The sequence below is a fragment of the Lonchura striata genome, chromosome 17, assembly GCF_050655825.1.
Source record: "Lonchura striata isolate lonStrDom1 chromosome 17, ASM5065582v1, whole genome shotgun sequence".
NCBI lineage: Eukaryota > Metazoa > Chordata > Aves > Passeriformes > Estrildidae > Lonchura > Lonchura striata.
This window is the reverse complement of record NC_140719.1, coordinates 4,401,609-4,423,359: the sequence shown is the minus strand read 5'-3', so window position 1 is coordinate 4,423,359 and position 21,751 is coordinate 4,401,609. Positions and strand designations below refer to the sequence as shown.

The 21,751-nt window shown below is 51.0% G+C and overlaps 1 protein-coding gene across 3 annotated transcripts in view; it reads left to right on the top strand.

Moving 5' to 3' along the window:
* ASTN2 (astrotactin 2) overlaps positions 1 to 21,751 on the top strand; it is a 335,047-nt gene that overhangs the window by 239,904 nt on the left and 73,392 nt on the right. For all 3 annotated transcript variants that reach the window (XR_014958795.1, XM_021551387.3, XM_085594033.1), the window contains 3 exons: positions 1,740 to 2,005; positions 13,483 to 13,616; positions 14,720 to 14,868. Coding sequence is in view for 2 of the 3 variants with exons in the window: in XM_021551387.3 (XP_021407062.2) it covers positions 1,740 to 2,005; positions 13,483 to 13,616; positions 14,720 to 14,868 (549 nt within the window). In the remaining variant the exon portion in view is untranslated. The remainder of the gene's footprint in view (positions 1 to 1,739; positions 2,006 to 13,482; positions 13,617 to 14,719; positions 14,869 to 21,751) is intronic.

Sequence of the window (21,751 nt, the reverse complement as noted above, 5' to 3'; positions counted from 1 at the left end):
CTTTCCCCTGTGCAGCTCCACCTGAGTGCTGCTACTCCTAAAAGGGCTTTGTTCCCACTGGTTGGATTATAGTGATCTATAATTCTTAGTTATAAGGCAAATAATTCAGAAGGAAGGTTTGATATCCTCTTGCCAGTCATGAGATAACTGTTTCCAATGTCTTTTCAGCCCTGTGCTCATATCCTCCCTTAAAGCATGCTCCAAAATTTCCTTCTCTATGAAGGATCTCTACACCTGCTTCAGCTCTGGTGAACAAACTTTGCAGCCCATAAGTGTAATTATCTCCTTTCTCTTCTACATGTACTTTACTAGTGATGCTAGAAGATGCTCCTTCTACTGGCAAGTAGGAAGAGGCTCATGGTATCCCCCTATAAATTTCTTCTTTCTCTGCCACCCTGTTTTTCAAGGCTTCATAGCTTTCATTATGAGATTTGAAGTTGCCTGGAGCTGATTGTCTAGAAAATAACCTCTCCAAGAAGCAGCCCCAACTCCTGTTTCCCATGTCTGTGTCTCCCTAGATGCTGAAACATCTCCCCACAACCTTGTTTTAATTTATCTTAGCAACTGCTCCCCTTCTACTCCACTAAAACATGGGTTGGATGGGATTTGCTCGTTCTCCACGTGACAGTTTTGATGCTGTGCACAGAAGTGTTCCCAGACAGCCAGACAGCAGGGAAGGGCTGTCCCTACCCTCGAGGGCTCTGGGAGGCACAAATGAATGCTGTTTGCTTGTATTTCCAAATGGCTTGTGCCTTGCCAGATCAGCTGCATGTCACTGCAGGCTGAGCGTGTTGAGACAGCCCTTGCTCCTCTTCACTCCTCTCAGGACTGGGAATTTGTTGCTAGAGGCAACATCCTTAAGATGAAGAAAGCCTTTTCTTCTGTAGGTCTGTCACCAGATTATAAAAGTTGGGCCTTCTTGGATCAACCCAGCAATAGAAAAAGAATTTAAATGGATGTGTGTAGGGGCAGACAGTGGAGTCGTGTCTCCTTTGCTCAAGTGTGTTACTCCCCTTGGCCATAGCAAGGGTTTGGATGAACACAGAACAAAGTCAAGGTTCTCCAGGTTTATTGCCTCATGCTTAAGACCACCAGGAGGTTTCCAGTGGGTTTCATAGGCCTGAATGTTTCCTGAAAGCAATGTTGGCAGTCTGGTTTTGGTAATGCCTCCATCTATTCTCCATGCAGTGAACTTGTTCTCATACCTGCTTTTCCCCACTGCCAAGAGGCTCCATCCTTCCATACAGTCCTTTTGCAGCCTCTTTGGATCCATTTCTCTGCCCTGGATAATGTGTCACCCACAAGAGTGACCTGAGGACCACAAGGACTAGAAGGGGCTGGTGTTAGGGTGGGAATAAAGGGCATTCAGCTCCCTGGCCTGGTCCCTTTGGGGATGTTTCTCTTTGGCAGGGAAGATACACTGAGGAGATTTTGTCTCGTTTTGGAGCACAGAAAGTGGATATGCAAATTAGAAAAAAGAAGATGAGTTAGAAAAGAGAAGACCAATCCGTTCTGTCAGTTTAGATGTGCTTGTTTGGAAAAGCTCACAGTTCCAAGGAGTGAGCTGCAAGTCCCGTTTTTCTCCTTCTCTCTTTGGCTTGTCTTTTTTTCCTTCTCGCACCTGGCCTATACCTTCAGCAGCTGCATTTATCCTGGCTGCAGCACAGTTTGGCTTTGGGAAGAGGCCTGTGCTGATATTTGTTTAACACTGTTTGGTTTCTTCCCTCTCCCTAACCCAGAAACAACTGAGCTTGGCAACAAGAAGGAGCTGAAATCCATGCCCTTCATCACGTACCTGTCAGGCCTGCTGACAGCGCAGATGCTCTCGGATGACCACCTCATCTCGGGCGTGGAGATCCACTGCGAGGAGAAAGGGCGCTGCCCGTCCACCTGCCACCTGTGCCGCCGGCCGGGCAAGGAGCAGCTCAGCCCCACCCCGGTCCTGCTGGAGATCAACAGGGTAGTGCCCCTGTACGCCCTGATCCAGGACAACGACACCAGGGAGGTGAGTGAGCCTGTGACGGGCCAGCCCCACCTCTGTGACCTCACTCAGTCCCCTCGTGTCGGAATCTGAGGTATTGATGATTCTGGGATTGTAGAAAGTCTCTGTCTGTCAGCCCCGCTGCCAAAGCAGAAGCCATAATTGGTCTGTGCTGGTTTCCAGGTTGTTTATTCTGTTTATCTCTCACATGTTCTGCTGCCCTGCCCAGCTCTGTCCTGCAGGGCAGCGTGTGGGGCTCTGCCCTCAGTGGGATGTTACAAACATTAAATACCAGAAACTCCCTGGGCTGCATTTACAAGAACGTGCCAATATCTGTCACCTACGTTGGACAGTGTGTCCCCAGCCTGAACCAACAGAAAAATGCCAACACCACAGTGAAACATGGAGGGCATGAAGAAGGAGAAAAAGGACAAGGCACACCCAATTTCCTCCATCTTGTCCCCTTTGGACCCCTCATCTAGAATCCTAAAATTTTACTTTTGCACCCGTGCCACACTTAATTATTACTTATATCAAACACTCAGAGAGTGTAATTCATCCTGTAAGATTGAAAACTCTTTTGCATGGACAGAGATCACAGACAGTGTCTCTGGGGGCTCTGTCCAGGGGGGTTCCTGACCCCTGCCAGGGTCCCAGACCTGCCAGGGCAGCCAGAGGGAAGCCCTGGATTCTCAGCCTCTGAGATCCCCTCTGCAGGTTCCCTGGAGCGAGGCAGGTGTTTTCATGTGTGGGATGGTGGCAGTGGTGGAGCTAGCAAGTCCTGCTGCCCACAGCCCTCTCAGACCTGCATCTCTCCCTGCCTTCAATAGGTTCAAGGCAATTCCATAAGCAGCCAAGGCCACAGTCATTCCCAGTGTCCATGCTGGTGTGCAGGATGTGTCCTGTGGAGAGGTCTCAGGAGCCAAGCACCAGCTCAATGCTCCAAGGTCCAAGACATACCTGTTTGAGGGTGGCCAAAGGCCTGCAGGGCTCCAGTGTGGCTTTGCAAAGGCACAGAGGGAGGGAAGAACCATCCCCTTGGGACAGTCCCACAGCCACAGGAGGCCCCTGGTACTCCAGGAGAGACCAACAGGTTGGAGGTCACCGGTCCCTGGGGCTGGGCTCCTGCAAGAGCTTCAGTGTTAATCCTGTGGAGACTGAGTTCCCACTTTCTCTGTTCACTGCCACTCTGCAGCCCTCTGACCCCAACCTCAAGCCCAGAAATGACAGACCTGCTTAAAGTCACCTATTGGCACTGAGCCTGTACTTGACTGGGATGTCTCAAGTGAGCCAGCATGCAGCAGTGGTGGGTAGGCTGCAGGTCAGGAAAAAAACCCTGCACGTGGAGGTGTGATCACCAGGAATGGTGCTTCATCCCCTTCCCACATCCATGGGGGAAGAGTCCTCATGCTTTTCCCACTACCCAAGTGTCTGGGTACTGTTTCTGGAGACTGTCACTCCTTGCTTACCTCTTGATCTGGTTCCTGCTTTCCCATCTACCAACCCTCTTGGTCCTTGCATGAAGCCATGCCTGACTTCCACACTTCAGTTCACCTCTCTTTCTGGGTCTTCTCCTCAAACTCCCTTTCTCCCACTACGTGTCCTTCCTGCATTCTTTCCCAGCCACACCTGCTCTTCCTGCTGGGCAGTTCTTGTGTGGAGGTTGGCCTGCTTTTGTCAGCATGCCCAGGGCAGAGCTGGGATGAGGCACTACAGGGAGAGCAGTGGGAAAGCTGGTTTCCTTCAGGCAAGAAAGATGTGCTTCCCAGCAGCAATCTGCAGGAAAACATTATTTTAGGGATACAAGAGGTAGGTTAGCCAGCAAGGAGGGGATAACAGTGAAGAGCCCTGCAGGATCTGAATGATTTCCATGGACCCTCCTCACCACCCCCAATTCTTCCTCCTCCTCTTCCTCCTCACCTCTCCCCTCAGTCCTACCAACACTGCTGGGCTCACTTGGGACGCCTCCTTGTCCTGAGGAGCTGTAGTCTGTTCCACCAGCAGCCTCCCTTCCTCCCTGCTCCCCTCCCTCCCCTGCTCCCCTGGCTCCAGCCAGGGCTGGCCCCATCAGCTGCAGCTGGAGCTCAGCCCGCATTGTGCTTTCTGCTGAGTGCTGGGAAAACCGGCAAACAAACAACACCCCAACCAAAGCAGAGACACCCCAGCAGTATTTCCTGGGGTTGTGCTCCCTGCATCTCTCCTCCTCATCCACCTCATCACTCAGGGCTGGAGGGGCATGCCCTGGGAGCCTGTCCCTGCGTGAGGGTGCTGTGTCTGCTCCCCCCTCAGCCCAGGGAGCTGGGGTAAGAGGTGACAGGGTGAGGGCTCTGGGCAGCTGCAGGGTGGAGGGGGATGCTGCCAGAGCTGGCAGTGAGCAGCACATGCCAAGGACAGGTCACTTTGTGCCATCCACGGTGCAAGTTGCTGGGCTGGGCAGCAGGTGGGATCATTCTGTCTTGTCTTACCACCCCCTCCTTAGCTGGGGCTGGTTGTTTCAGCTGTAGGCTCCTCTGACAGCAGGCTCTCTCATCCCTTCCTCCCACAACCCATCCCAGACCATCCCCATCCTTGCTCCAGCAGGACACAAGGGAGTGTTTTCTACATCCCCTGCCCCTGCTTCTCTTTCCTAGTCATTCCCATTCTCTCAGCATTAATCCCTTGTGTTGCATCAGCTCCATCACTTTCCCCTTCTTGCTTATTTCTGATGGGCTGTCCTGCTCACTCCATCCCTTCACCCCAGCTTGTTTCTCCCCCTTCTCTCCACCAGCCTCTCTCCTGAAGGATTCTCTCCCTCTCCCTCTCCCTCTCCCTCTCCCTCTCCCTCTCCCTCTCCCTCTCCCTCTCCCTCTCCCTCTCCCTCTCCCTCTCCCGTTATCCTTGGCACCACAAGCAGGGACAAATCCTTCAGTTCCTGAAGGCTGAACTCCACCACTGCTGAGGAACTTGCTGCCACCTCTGCACAAACCTTGGTTCTCCACACTGGAGGTTTTTCCAGGCAGTCTGGGCTGCCTCTCTGGAGGAAGTGGAGCTCATGGGGGCCATGTCCCTGTCCTGGACAGGATGGTTTGGTGTGGGGTTAGTGCTGCCTCTCTGAAAAGGTGTCCCCATCCTTTTGTGTCACCATGAGCTCGAGCACGATGGGTGCTCACGGAGGGCAGGGGCATCGTCTTTCCCTCATCTTCCCCTGAGAGCAGGGAGGGTTACCATGAAAGAGAAAGGGATTTTGGGGTGGTAAGGAGCTGCCACCACCACGGGGACATCAGCCTGTCAACCAACACTCATCAGAGAGCCAGAACACCACTGAGTTTGAATTGTGACCATGCTCTGTGCACTGAGAGGCTCCCACAGGTCATGTCCCACCAGGAGCATCTCATATATCATCTGGGTGATGAAATACCCATTCTCAGCACCAAACAGAGGCCAGGGGTACCCCAGGCACTGCAGAGTGGTGTTCTCCTGTGCCATAAATAGGATTTTCACTTGCCTGGGCTGAACCAAGTGTAGCATCTCCAGTCCTGAGTGCTCCATTGCCTGCTTTTCTCCCTTCATGTAGATTGTTCTCAATTAATACAGCAAGCTCTGACCTTAGAGGAACTGCAGGCACATCCCAACTCTCCTGTAGTGTTAAAAAAAAACAGTAATTGTAAACACGGTTCTCTTTGCATGCATGTCCACAAAGACAATGCTGTACAGGCAGATAACAAGGTCATTAACAAGGTGGATATTGACTTCTCTAAACTTGACTGAAAGTTTTCCTTTATAAACTGAGCAGCAAAGATTAAGCAAAACAGGTAAAGACATTTTGCCCTCTTCAACATGTGTATTTTTTTTAATAGGTTTGTCTTTTCATCTGCCTTAGTGCAGTGAGTTATGAACTTTTTAAAATTTACAGCTACAGCCTTGTCCAAGGCCGTGTTCTCAGTTGCTGATGACCTTGCCAGACTCTTAAATGCTGGGGTTTCAGTTTCCATGCTGGGTGTCTGCTGTGGACTGATTTGTGATATTTCTTTGTGTGCATCTTTGATTTCAGCTAAAACTGACCATTTCCAAGCAGGAGATGAGGTGAAAATATATTACTTTGCCCATGTGAAATGAGTTAAAAAATTCTTTATTTCCATGTCAGTGGGAATTGCTGTTTTCTTCTTGCTTTGAAGCAAGGGCCTGAAATGTAAAGGGCTCCAGGAGTTTTGCCTTTTGCTGTCCAGGGAGAATTTGTCCAGAGGAAATGTCCTCAAGGTAACTCTCAGCTCTGAGGTTGTGATCTGTCCTCCCAGCCCAGCTCCAGCACGACTCCTGCTCCCAGCAGTGCGGAGAACCAATCTCAGTATGAGGAAAAGTATCAGTCCCCTCTTTTCCTTCATGTATGCAGTGAGAACTATGGACTGAGATCCTGCCAGGAGTTTCTTTGTTTCCCACTGTGGCTTAATAGTGCTGGTTGAAGAATTTGCACCATCACTGGTCACTGCAGCCTGGCTGGAGACTGTGGCAGTGCTGGAGCATGCCAGGGTGAAGGAGATGTCTTTGGAGGTTCAAGCAGCTCTTGAAGGGCTTTGTTGAATGTCTTTCTGTAGCTGTGACACTGGTGTGGCAGGTTTGACAGGAAGGACTGCTTGCTGGAGCAGAGGCAGTGCTGGAGTCCCCCCTACACCAGTCCTGGTCACCTGGTGGGATCCAGCTAATCCAAGTATTCCACAGGACCATTGCTGTCAAAACTCCTCAGTCTGAGGGTTACACTGGGACTTCAAAAGGTGTAAAGAGACAGAGAAGCTGTGACCTTGGCTGTCATCTCCCAGGGACTTCTTTGTAGCTCTGTGGATCCTGCATCAGTGTTGATCAACGCCAGCACCTCTCTTCTGCTTCTTTTGTGCTCTGCAGCAGTGCAGACACCACAGTGGCCCCTCCACATGAAGCTGGAGGAGATTCTCCACTGCAGGGCTGCAGAGGAAACCTCCACCAGTGTCAGTGGTTGGCCATGCCCAACAGCAAAGAGCTCCTCTCTGTGGTGGGGCTTTCTGCTGGCAAAATGCTCTCAACACCTCAAGGGCTGGATGCTGTGAGTGCATGTGGTGGGAGAGAAGAGAGATGCTGACCCCAGGTGCTTTCCCTTTGGGAAACATCCTGGAGTCAAAGAGAAGAGCTGCTCCTCACCCCAGTTAGAGTCCCCCCAGGTTATGGTGTCTTTCCTCCTCCACCTTAAACATACTTCTGCCAGCCCTCTCCCCACAGGGTGGGCACCATCTTTCTGACTGCCCAGCACAGCCCTGGAGTGTACCCAGAGGCACAGACTGAGGGTGAGAGCACAGGTGTGCATGATCTGCAAACATCCTTGTCCCTTACAGGAAGGCAGAGAATGCTTCCCCCCTCTCCCCTGCTTCCCCCATCCCCTCCCAGGAGCATCCTTGACAGGGATGCATGTGTGCATGTCCAGAGCCACGGGGCAGCCATGGCCAGTGCAGAGGAGAAAAGGCAAGGTATGCTAGGCAGTGTGGTCCCTTCTGTTCGTGGTCTGATCATTTTCCCCCCAAAAAATCCTGAAACAAGCTTCTGTGGAGCAGCTCAGCCAGCTGCAGAAATGCTTAGAGGGTGGTGTGGTGAGGGGGGTGTGGAGAAGGGAGGCAGGAGAGATCAATCTTGCTCCTATTGGGAAATGGACTCAAACTCCTGCTGTGTGTATTTAAGGAGACAAATGGATGTGGAGCCTGGATTTTTAGGAGACCCCTAGGACTTTGCTTTAATTCGAAAATTGAGTAATCTCAGCATTTGCTGCAGCCATGGCCTCCTCACAGCACACATGGTGTGGGGGCTCGCTGGGGGGCACATCCCTGTGCTGCTGGCCACCCTGGCCTCAGCAGGAGCCCAGAGCATGCCTGGGACCCTGGCAGGGTTTTTTGAGACAACTTCTTCACATGCTGGGGCTCACCGGCTCAGATGACAAGTGAGACTGGAGCAAAATTCCCCATTTTTTCTCCCCACTCCTTGCCAAGGAGCCATCTCCTGCAGAGCAGAGCACGGCAGCCTCTGTCCAGTGTCCCCAGGCTGGCAGGGTGTTTTTAGCCAGGGTGAAAGGTGTCCCCAAGGCCATGGGCTCAGTTTGACCCCAATCCATCACCGATGGCAGAGCTGCTGGAGGACACACAGCTTCCCCAAAGCAGCCCCTGAAGCCTTGGGGAGACACAGACTGATTTCTTCTTCCACTGCCAAAGCTGGCAGGGAGCCTGGGCCAAAGGGGACAGTGTTTTTGTGGTTCAGGTGAGTTTTTTGGTTTGGTCTGGAGTATGTTTCTTTTTATTTGTTGTTGCTTTGTTTTAATACCTGCTAATTGGCCCTTGTCCTCCTGCTCTGGCCCTGGAGCATCTGCTGCAGCTCCAGCCCGCATGCAGCTTGCCTTTCCCAGGAAGAATGGCAGCATTGTCATGCCTGGCTCGGGCTATAATGGGGAGCTTTGTGCCGAGGTGTGAGCCCAGCCTCACTGCAGCGCTCAGGGCTCTCATTTCCCCTCTGATTTCCCAGGTTTTACTGCGTCCTCTGCCTCTCCCTTGGATCCTGTTATTCTGTAAATAACAGAAGCAGGGATGCTGCCCACCTCGGGTCCCTTCCGGCACCCTGAGCTTCCCAGAGGACACTGATGGCCCTTTCCAGGATGAAGTGCTGGTGATGCTACTCCTGGGGGAGAGGCAGCCAGAGGCAGGGAGGGTGTGAACAACACAGGATGAGATCACCTGCCAACAGCAAACCTTCATCCTCCTTTGCTGTGAACCTGGAGCAAACCTTCATCCTCCTTTGCTCTGAGCCTGGCCTTTCAGACATGAACTGTATGATCCTAGAAAGAGTCTCTGGCCTGAGAAATCCTTAGCTTTTCTCTTTTTTTTGTTTTTTTTTCCCCCTTCCAGAGTTGGCTAGACTAAGGAGTGGCATTTACCTCCTGTGAACAGCACTGAGCACTGCTGGAAGGGCATGGAAGGCTTTCCCTCCAGCCACCCTGCCATGATGGTAGCATCCTGTTCAGGCTGTGAAAGCCCTTCTGGAGCCTCCATCCTCCTGCCTGTGCCTGAGGGAAGGTGGTGGTGGCATGCAGGGCCCATCTCCATCCTGCCAACAGGAAAGGACAGGATGTGTCTGTTTGCTGCCGTGTCCCTGGACATGGGATGGAGCCTGTATGCTGCCATGGCTCAGCCTCCTTCTGCACTTCTTCTCTCCTTCTGCATTGAGAAGAACAAAAAATCAAATAGAGATTGGGAAATCGGTGCAAAATCCAAAATGAACCTAAGTTCCAGCTTCCAGATCATCTTCTCTTATCTGCAGCACATCTCTGTCCAGCCTACATGTTCACCTGGGGTTGTTTTTTAATCTCTCTGTACTTCCTTTTAAATTTTTCCAGAAACAGAGATGTGCATCCTAGAGTCAGTGAGCTGGATTTTCATGTCATTGTCAGCCATGGAGAAGACCAGATATCCACAGACAAGCACCCAACCCTTCCCAGTATCCCATCTGCAAACACCAGCCCTGTGGTGTGTGCTGAGTGCTGCAAATGCTGATCTGAAAGGCTCCTTCATGTCCTATCACTTTCCCCTCCTGGGATGTCAACAGACAAACCACAGTTAGGAATAACTTAATGCTTCTCCCTCCATCAGCCAGGTCTAACAGAGGACAAAGGAAGTGTTCTTCTCTATTCTGTTACAGAGTGTCTCAGCTATAAAATGGGGCCAAATGGCCTCCCCCTGAGCACAAATAACAACAGGAGAAAGATCCATATGCAATCGAGTGTAGGATAAATGTGCTTAGCTGATCGTTTGTTTCCCTAATATTTTTTTTATGAATAGGCTTAGCTTATGGTAAGATGGGACTTTATGGTCCTGTAAGTCTTGCTTGTGTCAAAACAAATGAACTAGCCATCCTAGGGGGGAACTATCAATCCAATATATGTGTGTGCATGGGTGTGGGGAATCAGACCTATTATACCTTTAAGAGCAAATTAGATGCTGTTCCTATGATTCATAAAGCTATATATCTAATGGCATGACTCGTCATCTAGAAAATAAACGTTTCGAGCCAGTTTCTCATCTCATAAATTTCCCCTCTGGCACCGAAGGACATAAACTAAATGGGCTGACTCACAGGGAAACAATACAATTTGGATACTTTTAAATGAGATATAAAATTGCCTTAGGGCACAGAGGGGTGTTGGGGTCCCAGGGAGTGGTTGGCAAGCACAGGACAGTGCACTGGGGGCCACTGCCATTCCCAGCAGATCAGTCGCTCCTGGGAAGCCCTTCATGATTCCACACCCTCGTGGGCCTGTGGAAACATGACCACCACGATGAAACATCCAAAGTGGAAGTGGTCATGTTTGGGATGGACTCGTGTGGATGCTGTCTCCTGGCAGGGAGGAGAGCACGCACTGCACATCCTGAGCACGGCAGGGAAGGACAGGAGATGTGGAGAGCCCAGCCCAAGGCAGGAGGGGAAGGTGCTTCTCAGCCAGGAAGGTCCCTGTGCATTCATTCCCACCTGAAGCTCTCCCAAAGGCTGCAGCTTCCCATGGGATGGATCTCAGCACCTTCACTGCATCCTTGTCCATCGCTCTTGGTCCTCCTGTGCCACTGGGCTCCTTGTTTGGGTGGCAGCTGCCATTCCCTTATTCTGTGTGATCTTACCCATTTCTGCTCCCCATCGATTTGCTCTCGATGCTTCCCCACCCCTCAACATGCACTTCCCAGCACCAATGGGAAAATCCCAGGAGCCACTGTCTTGAAACTCCACTGGAAAGCAAGAAAAGTCATAGAATCCCAGAATCATTTAGGTTGCAAAAGACCTCCACTACCAAGTCCAACCTTTAACCAATCACCCCCTTGTCACACCACAACATTAGTGCTTCATTTAGTTGTGTCTTGAACACCTCCAGAGATGGGGACTCCACCACTTACCTGAGCAGCCCCTTCCAATGCCTGACCACCCTTTCCATGGAGAAATTCCTCCTGATTTCCAACCCAAACCTTCCCTGGCTCAGCCTGAGCTGTTCCCTCTCCTCCTGTCCCTGTTCCCTGGAGCAGAGCCCGACTCCCCCGGCTGTCCCCTCCTGTCAGGAGCTGTGCAGAGCCACAAGATCCCCTCTGATCCCCTTTTCTCCAGGCTGAGCCCCTTCCCAGCTCCCTCAGCCTCTCCTGGGGCTCCAGACCCTTCCCCAGCTCTGTTCCCTTCTCTGAACACACTCCAGCCCCTCAATGTCCTTCCTGCCATGAGTGGCCCAGAACTGGACTTGGCACCCAAGGTGTCGCCTCACCAGTGCCCAGCACAGAGGGACAAGGCAGGAACAAGCCCTGGCTGCCTGGTTCTCCCAGCCTGGCCCTGGCATGAGTCAGGACAGAGGCAGGAGCGGGCAGGGGTGGCTGTGATCCCAGTAACCTGGTTAGGGCGTGGAGGTGTGCTCGCCGTAATGAGCTCAGCATCCATCCCCTAACCTCGTTTGTGTGCAGGGTGACACAAGGCAGATGACAGCTGGGCACCTGAAGGATCTAATTAAAAACTATGTGAGGCTGGGCAGGCAGAACAAGGGGGATTGCTCATCCAGCTAAGTGCTTAACAGCAGGATACAAGAAAAACAAGGAATTGACTACTGGGTTTGCTAAAGGGCATGGATGGGGTGGGTGGGGTTCCCTTCCTAAGTCGGGGATGTGCAGGGAGGAGCTGGGTTAGGGGACACGGAGGGGGTGTGCAGAGTGACAGGGTTGGGCCTGGGGGGCAGTGGGGCAGTGTGACAGTGCAGCTCTTCCCAGGATCACCCACATTTGTCTTCACCTGCAGTGCCTGTCTGTGCACACAGGGACCCTCAGAAGAGGGCATTTATCTTGCTTCCTAGGGAGAGCACATGCTTCCCCATCCATCTGCACACATCCTTTGCTGTTCCTTTCCTGCACGGACCCGCTGCTCTCTCTCTCTCTCTCGTGTGTCTGCATCCATTTATCTGGGTGTCAGATAAACTCCTCTCTTCATCCCTCTCTGCAATTACTTTGGATGCCCTTTCCAGCCTAGCACTTCAATTACTTTCTAAAGAACAGGGTAAAATAATGTCACATTTTCTTTCTTTCACCTGTTTGTTCCTTCCTTGGGTTTTGGTTTTTTTTGGGGTTTTTTTTTCATTTTTTTCCATCTGGAACAGTCTCATTTTGTAAATGCCTTGGAAGCAGAAAATTTTGCAGACGCAAGAAACTTGAGGCGCCTTGTTAAAGGTGCTGGGGGTGTTTGGGGAGAGCGACAAAACCCCAGACAATGGGAGCCCTGACGTCAGGCTCTATTTATACCTCCTCCTTTCAGAAACCTCCCTGGGATGGAGCTTTTCCTAGAGTTTTCTGCTCAGTGCTGCTGCCTGAGCTGTCCCTGCACTCCTGAAAGGGCACAGATTTATTTCTAGGCGTACCCTTGCAGCACAGGCCATATCACCAGGGCCAGGCTTCCGCAGGCAACTTGTCAGTGTTGCCACAAGTAAGGCTGCTCCATGTGGATGAGGACCTGTGGAGGTGTTTCAGCTCCCAAATGTGCCTCTTGAAAGGTCAAAAGCATTACAGAGCTTTGTTCTAGTGGCTGGTGTTTTGGTGTTCTGATTATTCTAGATGGGTGTTGTGGCTTTGCAGGGTTGAGTTGGATGGTGGCTCTGTATGTGTGAAGGAGATGTTTTTGAAACTGGAGGTTTAATTCCAGGTTAAGGGTAGTGGGAGAAACCACCATAAATCCATGTGGTCCAAACTACAGCAGGAGTGAGGGGTGCCCCATCCTGTGATGTGGGGACTGACATCAAGCACCACGAATGCAGCAGGGACATTGAGGGCTGAGACCTGGAGGGCTTTGCCAATTCTGAGCACAGTTATTACTCCAGGGATTCATTGGTATTATTAGGAGCTGTCAGGGTGGCTCCTGGGGACATCCTGCAAGTATTTGCCAGGTTTTATTGTTTCCTTCCAGATACTGCTGTTTTGCTTGTGAGTGTTCCTTAGAAAAGTGAATAAAGCAGCCATTTGCTTGCAGGAGGGTGCTTTGTGTGAATAACAAACCTGTGAGAAAGATGGAAGGAGTCTGTGTTATTGGGAATTTGGGCATTACAGAAGCAGCTGGGCAGAAGGGCACGGGGAAGAGTGGAAGAGTTCCAAACACAAGAGCAGTGTGCAGGTGCTGTGTGTATTCTGTTTGCTGTCACAGAGGGACTTATGCTCCTGCTTCTTCAGGCAGCTCAGTCCTCCCACACAGGACATCCCCAGCCCCGCTCCAAAAGCATTCAGGGATGAACCAGCACCCCTCAACACATGGGAGTTGAACCCAGGGAGGTGAAGGGCATGCCCAGGGCCATGCAGAGAGGTCGTGGCAAAGCTGGGGAGGACACAGTCCCCCAGCCCATCCCGGATTTCCCAATCCCAGGGCTCTGCATGCTTCCCACGATGCTCAGCCCCGAGCTGAGCCAGATTTCACTGAGTCTTCAGCACACATGTTCACGCTTTTTGTTCTCACATCAGGCCTTCAAGGGAGCCCTGATGAGCTCATACTGGTGCTCTGGGAAAGGTGATGTTATCGAAGACTGGTGCAGGTGCGACCTCAACGCCTTCGATGAGAACGGACTCCCCAACTGCAGCCCTCTGCCTCCGCCTGTGTACGTATCCCTGTGGGCCCTCTAGGCATCACCAGCCCCTTTTCTGTGGGTCACAGCCCCCAGAACCACCCCATTTCCCAGGGGCTCAGCCCATGGGCACCTCCTTCTGCACCCTTGGGCCTGGGGGCTGCAGTCCAGCCCTCCTCACTGTGTGACTGATGTCTTTAGGATATCCTGGCTCTGGCTGTGGCCCTGGAAGGTTTCCTTATAGATTTTCATCACCTGATTAGCAGGGCTTGTAGAATGGGATTTCAAATGCTGAAAGAAATGGAATTACAGTGCAATTCATTGTGGCTTGTCAGAGCAAGAGCAAATCAGGAGCAAACTGATGGGGAATTAGCTGAGAAAGCAGGAAGACTGGCTCCAGCAAGCCACAAGGAGCAGAACACCTTCTTAGTGAGCCAATATCCTCGGAGGGGATTCATTTCCCATCTCAAGTCCAGCAAACATGCTGTGTGTTTGGAGCCGGACTCTCCATGGCCCTGTACTTGGTGTTGTCATCTACCCTGGAGCAGAGGGAGTGGACGCCTCTGCATTAGCACAGCCAGGAGCACACAGCTCCTCTGCCTTCATCCCATCCCACTCGTTCCTGCTCTGGGCAGGAGCTCCTGCACAGCTGCCCTGCTCTGCTCTCACCCACGCCCCTCAGAGGTTTGCAGCTGAGTGAATCCACGCTGCTTCTCCCCCTCTCTCCCTCACCTTTGCTCGCTGGTGATTCAGACCTGACCCTCTCCTCCTGTGGACTCAGCCCTGCCGGGTTTCAACAACCTGCATCTTCTCCTATTTTCCTCCTGGGGTTCTGGTCCTTGCTCAAATTGCTGAAGTTCAGCAACTCTCCCAGACAGTGAAGGCCCCTTTAGATGAGATATTTGGGGCTGCATGAGCTTATCTTCTCCAGGAGCAGGAGGAGGCTCCCAAGGGCATACACTGCAATAGGCTGGACTCAGCTTTTTGATGCTCACGAGCCTGCTCTACGCCTGTGACCTCTCTCCTTGGGGCTTTGTAGGCACACCTACCTGCGTGTGGGGCCGTGCTGCTTAGAGATGTGGATTCCTCCCCGAAAAGGGAACTCATGTCTTGTTTTCTCTCTGTCTCCCACCCAGCCTGCGGCTCTCCCCCAGCGTGGAGCCCTCCAGCACCGTGGTGTCTCTGGAGTGGCTGGATGTGCAGCCTGCCATCGGGACCAAGGTGTCAGATTATGTCCTGCAGCACAAGAAGGTGGATGAGTACACAGACACAGACCTTTACACAGGTGGGTGTGAGGGAGAGCAACCTCCTCGTGGTGCAGAGGGCTCCTGGTGATTCTTCCTGTGCTCCACATGGCTGGGAGCAGCTGCTTTGGTGGAGAATAGAGCCAAGGTGTTACATGAGGTATCAAACCCACTCCATTTAGGAGAGGTTTCTGGAATCTTCTGCAGACATGAATGTTTGAGGGGAAAGGGAATTACAAAAACACAGTCATGCAGAAGGAAATAATTTCTTCTTTTTGGGGCAGGAGAGCTGTGATTTGGAGTTTCTGAAGTGGGTGTTGATCTGATCAGTCTGAAATGCCATAGGGTGGTGGTTGTGTGGGGAAGGTCATCCCTCAACAGCTCAAGAGCTTTACTGGTCTGTTCCAGTGAGTGACCAGTGACCCACCTTTGAAAGGACATTTTCAGTTGTCTTGCACACCTATCAAAGGAACTCAGAACCTGCAATATTTAGGGTGATCATTTAAAGAGCACAAAATTTCTCCAGAAGAACCTGGGTTGGAGTTTAGTTCTCAGACTTGTACTGAGTGCTCTACACATTAAAAAGGCTTTGTCAGCAACTCAATCCATGCTCCAGGGGCTGCTGGACAAGGCAGAGGGCTGTGAAGGATGGGACTTGATTTGGGTGAGTCAATAATGGATTTCAGAAAATAGGACTTGAGACCCTGAGTGATAGCAGTGCTGCAGGGAAAGCCAGGCAGAACCTACTGCTTTTTGCTTGAGGATTTTGGATGCAGTTTTTTAAAGAAGCTCACAAAAGTTGTCAGGAGCAGCTGGGCAGTTGATGAAAGCAGAAATTTTCCTGGGACAGGGCTGGTGTTGGAGTACAGAACCTCACAGTCCACATGCAGACTTGCATGGGCTCCCAGGGCACCCTGGCAAGATGTTTAGCTGTGTTTCCATCTTTGGAAGACAGGCTCAGGAAGATCATTTGAACCTCAAAACCACAGGGAAGTTTCCACCCTCTCTGTTCACCTCAAGCCAATCTATTCTGCTTCTGCAGCGTAGATGCCACCATATCCAAAAATCATGTGCTACAAAAGGTGTCTCTGCTGCAGAGACCCAGATCCCCACCTCCTGGGGGAGGTCCAGCTCTTTGTGGAGAGCTCTGCAAGAAGGAGCAGGGGTCTCCACAAACAGGAGACCTGCAGGAGGTCCCTGGCTCATACACCAGTCCCATCCCTCAGGTTCTCCTACATCCTGCCAGCATTCCCTCCCAAAGCTGCCCGATGTGGCCATGGACCCTGGGTTATGTCTCTGGTTTCATGGCATGGAAAAAGGTTTGTTCTTTATCTTGAAGGGGCACATTGCAGCAATGGAGAAAGAAAACAAGCCACTAAAGGAGGGGCTTTGTTGTGGATGGGGATTCCAGATTGCTCACACATCAGTCAGGTGAGGCCAGACCAGGGAAACATGGGGTTTCTCCTTTGTAGTGGCTGGATCTTTGCCTGGCAGCCAGATAGGAAATACAGATTAATATTACTATTATTATTATTTTCCTTTTATGACTGCCATGTGTTTGACAGGCAATTGAATTCATTTCGGGGAGCTTCCCTCCCCTCTGTCTGCTCTGGGGGACTGTTTGGGACAGAATGACCCTATTAACAATTAAAGAGAAAAGCCAATCCTAAATCTCTCCCTTTTTTTTTCTGTGTTGTTTATAACCAAACAACATTCCTGCCTTCATTCCTTTCTTACCCTACAGGCCTCCAGATGACTTGATTCCTTTAAATACCTTGTGTAGGTTTGCAGAGGTGCTGACTGCTACAGCTCTCTACAGCCAAAAATCCTGTCCTGGATATCCTCTGATCACCATCACCCACCCATCCTGCTGCACCACAGCTTCTCCCATCTGAGCAGCATCCACAAAAACAATAACTCAGCCTCAGAGGGGGAGTCTTTGGGAGGGGAGTGTGGAATATGAAATTTGGATGGCTTTTGATGCTTATGGGCAGATCTTCCTTCCCCATCAGTCTCCCAGCTGCTGGCAGGGAGGAGCAGGTTGTTCCCATTGCTGGGAGGTACATCACAGGTATTTGCAGAGTGAGCCAGTTCTGGGCTGGGAAGATCTGGCCAGGTTGTAGGGCTCTTGAGGATGCTGCCACTCATCCCTTGGAACTCTTGAGTTTAAATGAGTGGGTTATTTATACTTGGACAGTAGTTTTGTTTGCTTTATTCCAGTTGTAGACATTTCTTATTGGGATTTGTGGTACTGACAGGCTAGAGCTCTGCCAACCTGTTCTTAGTTCCTGTGGCAAACTAGGTGGTACCTGGTCCCAGCCTCACCTGCCTTCTGCCTTCCTCCTGCCCTTCAAAAGCCTCCAGCCTCTCACCCTTGCAAAAATCCTTGGTCTCCACCTTGTTCTGCAACTGGAAGATGTAACCATTTATTGTAAATGCAGGCAAACCCTATGGGAAGAAATTATGATGTCTGGCTCAATTCAGAAGGTTGAATTATTTCTTTATTATAACTGTGCTAAAATACATTAATATATTATATAAAAGGAGGATACTAAAACTACATACTACTTTCTTTGACTCTAACACAACTCGTGACCCTCTCTCTCGAGTCCATACACAGGTGGATTGGATTGGATTGGATTGGATTGGATTGGATTGGATTGGATTGGATTGGATTGGATTGGCCATCAGGCTCAAACAATCCTCACCAGTATTTAATTAAGCACTCACTCCAGGTAAACAAATTTCCAAACACATTCCACATAGGAAAAACAAGGAGCAGAAATAGAAATTGTTTTCTCTTTCATTTCTCTCTGTGCACGTCTATGAAGAATCTTGAGAGGGAGAGAAATGTGCTTGCCACAACCATCCCTTGAGCCAGAAAGCATTTGCTCCTCTTCCTCTTGGAGCAGAGTCAGGAGGGAGTGCTGAGACTGGTCTAAGTGGGTCCCCTGTGCTCCCTGCTGGGCTCCACATGAGACAGGGATGCTGCAGGACGGGCCAAAGGGAGCCAGGAGCCTGCGTGGGCCGGTTGCCCTCAGCTGTATGAGGATTTTTAAGAGGCTTGTTACTGGTGCTTAGAAAAACACAGCCCTTGGCCCATCTGAGGCGGAGAGGAGGTGAACTTGTGTGTGAAACAAACCACGCTTTCAACACCAGCGCGCGGCGAGCGAGCGGCTCCGCGCTCGGGAGCCAGCCGGGAAGACGAAGAGCAATTACATCCCAAACTGTTTATTAAAACTTGTGGAAATTACTCGTAACTCCATGTGTGCGACAGCTTTGTAGTTGAGTGATGCTCTTTGTTTGAACGTGGGGCTCTCGGAGAGGGCGTGAGCCACATGTGTGTGTGTGTGTGTGTATGTGTGTGTGTGTGTGTGTGTGTGTGCACGGCCAGCCCGCCAGCACATTATGTCATGGACCAAGCAGGCGCTGCACTTGAGAGAGGGAGAGGGAGAAATGTGTTTTACAGGGTGAGGTACAAACTGAAATGGCTGTGAACATCTGGAACTGATATTAGGCTTGGAAAATGTTTTCTGTCACTCCAACACTCCTCTGGAGGAAGGTTTCTGAAGTTAAGAAGCTCCAAAGGGGATGAGGGGGAGGGATGAGGGGATAACATGGCTGTGATGCAAAGTGCTTTTCATGTCTCCATTCTCTAAGCCAGGCCGTGTCCCTGCATCTGCCAGACTTGGCACTTGGGCTATCATCACTTCTCCTGGTTTGGGAGGTCCCTTGGACCAGCTGAGGCCCCTTACCTGAGCCAACCCTGCATGGGAAGTGCAGCATCTTCCAGCCTGTGCTGGAAGACAGAAGGATCCTTGCCCTGGTTTTAGCATTGGGAGCTAGGGAGCTGAGCTGGGAGGCCTTGTCTGAAAGCTGAAGGGTGAAATCCTCAGGAGGGAACAGGCAGACCTATGCCTGGTTTAACAACACCTGGACTTTCTCTGATGGCCACCTGGGAGGTCGTACCCACCTGCATTTGGGGAGGCTGCTTTGAGTTTGTGTAATGCAAGGTTTAGAAGTAAAAAAGTGCTTTGAATGTGTTTTTAGAACATTTTGGGGGATGGTTGGAGGAGGAGGAAGGGCTGGGCTTGGCTGTATGATGGATTGGGGTTTGTGGGTTGGGCTGTGTTGCCCCTGGGGTGGTGGCTGTGTTGCTGCTGCGATGTTCTCAGTCTCTTTCTCAAAGTTCTCTCTCTGGTGCAGTTTCCTTCCCCTTGTGCCCACATCTCTGTTGCTGCTGGATCTCTGAACACCCATCTCTGGGGGCCTGGGGAGCTGCCATGTGCCTGCACAGAGCATGGTGAGGAGGCTGGAGAGGGGATGGTTTGAGAGCTTTGCTGGTGATAAATCAGACCTTGCACATTCTGACATAGGAATGGACTCTCCCTTAATCTGCACATGGAGGGGACAAATCAAGACAAAGATAAAATTCCTTCCCTGAGGTCACAGGAGCTGTGAGTTAATCTCAGCATGGGGCAGTGCTCACCTGTGAGGACAGAGAGGTGCAGGTCCTGGATCCCCCAGCTTTGTGCCCTGTCCTGTGGTCACTCCTCCACGGACCCTCAGGCTGACCACTGAGCCAATCTTCATCCCCCAGTCTTTCACCACCACGGGGGTGAGCAGACCTGGATGTCAGCACAGCACAGGCAAGAGCTGCGTCCTTGAGCATGAATCCACCTCTTCCTGCCTGTGCTTCAGTATCACAGTGGGTTCAGCTGGGGAGATGCAGAGAAACAAACATCACTTGCTGGCCCCCTGGTTGAGGGTGACAGCAAGTGTGAATGAGCTGTTGTGCCAATGCACTGCTGGCTCTGTGCTGCTGATGGCAAATCACACAAGGATTGGGAGGCTCTGCCCCTCTCCCAGCCCTTCCTCTTCTGTCCTGCTCTGTGCTGGCTCCCACACTGGTTTTGCCCCTTTTCTGTGGTATTTCACAGATTTGTGTGTGCTGACAGCTGAATTGGGGTAGCTGGGGACATTGTGGGGTTTTGGGTGAACAAAGTGTACAACAAACAGGTAAACAGCTCACCTGCTTCTATACAGCACTTGGTGTGGATGCCATGTCCAAGCAGCACAGGTGAGATCTCTGCAGAGACTCCCAGGCTTTAACTCTGAGGATGTCCAGGGATCCTGGCTGCTCTGGGGTTGTTTTGCTGGGGCAGTGACCACGTTCATAAGAAGAAATAGTCCTCATGCAGAACAGCTTGTAATCCTCAAAGAAAGGAGAACAGGAGCACAGCCTGCTGAGTGAGCTTGTTGGAGACCTCAGAGCAGGGGAATGCAGCATCTGGCAGCTAATTCAGAGCCTTCTGCTGTACTGGGACCCTCGAGACACAGGACTGTGGTGTGGAGCAGAACCAGCAGGAAACCTGGGAAGGTGTCTGGACACCAGACAGGGCAGGAAGATGTGCAGGAGTGGAGAGAATGGTTCAATAAAACCTGTGCACATCACCATGCTGGCATTACAGACTGCTCTGGAGCAGAGCTGCTCTGCAGAAGAGCCTGTGCTCAGCATCATGTCTATAAAAGAAAGAGGTCAGCTCAGAAGGCTGAGTGTTTTGTACATTTGCATGTTGTACTCTGAATTGAGGCTCGAGAGTGTGTTATTTATAAATAACTTCACAGTTGTGACATGTCTGGATGGCTGGGGATGTATGGATATAGCTATGGCAACCAGCTCTTCCAGACACCCTCTTGTGTGCAAGCTGTGCTGCTACTGCTCCGTGAAAACCTGGGCTAGGCTGGGAGGAGAGGAGAAAAGACTGTCTGGCCAGAGCAAATCCTGTTCCTGTCAGAAAGGAGTCAGTGCAATCTCCATGAAACCACTTTGCACTCCCATTTTAAGTCTTAAAATCATGAGTGCTGACTGACAAACTGACCAAGAGCAGCAGGAGGAGCTGGCACTGCCCTTAGAAAGCTGTAGGAGCTTGAGGTCCAGCCAGGAGCTGGGTAAATACGTGAACATTGCCTCTGCCTCTTCTGCAGCTAACACATGGGTAAAGATGTTTTCAACACCCAGAGTGCCCTTCTTGAGTGCTGAATCCACTTCACTTGTTAGCAGAAGGAGAGATGATTCAAAAAGAAGCCTTTGAAGTGAAGGTCAGGTTTTTGGAAGCTGCTTCCTGGATGTGTTGTGTAATAGAAACAAGTAAGTGCTTAATTTTGGCCATTACCCTCACTGTGAAGCTCAGATTTCTTTCTCCCTGGGACAGCTATAGTTATTTCCACTTACCAGTGTCATTTTTGTATCCTGGAAAGCAGAAGGGAGGTGGAGGGTTCTCAACTCTCAATTAGGGTTGAGTCAGTTGCTGAAAAATTTCATTAATTCACATTTCCATATGGTTGTTCCAGGGGTTTTTTATTTTTATCTTCCCAGACACCTTTTGGCCAGAACTGGGCATTATCTTTGCTTTCTCCCAAATCACTTTATAGGTGGAGACCTGGGACCGTCTGCCCTTTTCCTGCTGTCTGCAGAGGATGGAGCAGCCTGGCTGGTGCCACGAGTGTGTCATGCACTTCAGGAGCACCGTGTTTGCCAAGGGCTTTGTGCTGTCTGCTCAGAGCTGCCTCTCCCTCAAGGACAGCTGTAGCTGCTCCCTTCTAGCTAAGAAGCCTCTGAACTTCTTACATGGCAGTTAATGAGGCCAGTCGTGGAGTTTTTTTACTAGTCTGTAATTTTATCCTCTAGGATTAAGTTTCTCCTGATCTGGAAAAGTCAAGGCCACAAATCCATCTTGTCAGAAAGCATCAAAAGCCAAGGCTGCTAACACAGCCAGACGGGTAACGGCATGTGAGTGCAGAGCAGTGGAACTTTTTCATGGGAGCCTTTATTGACTAGACAGGCTTTTTTAATCAATAAACTGTGGCTGGAATTTGGAGGGAAGCGCAGTCTGTGTTTGCAAAGCTGGTGCTTGGCAATGC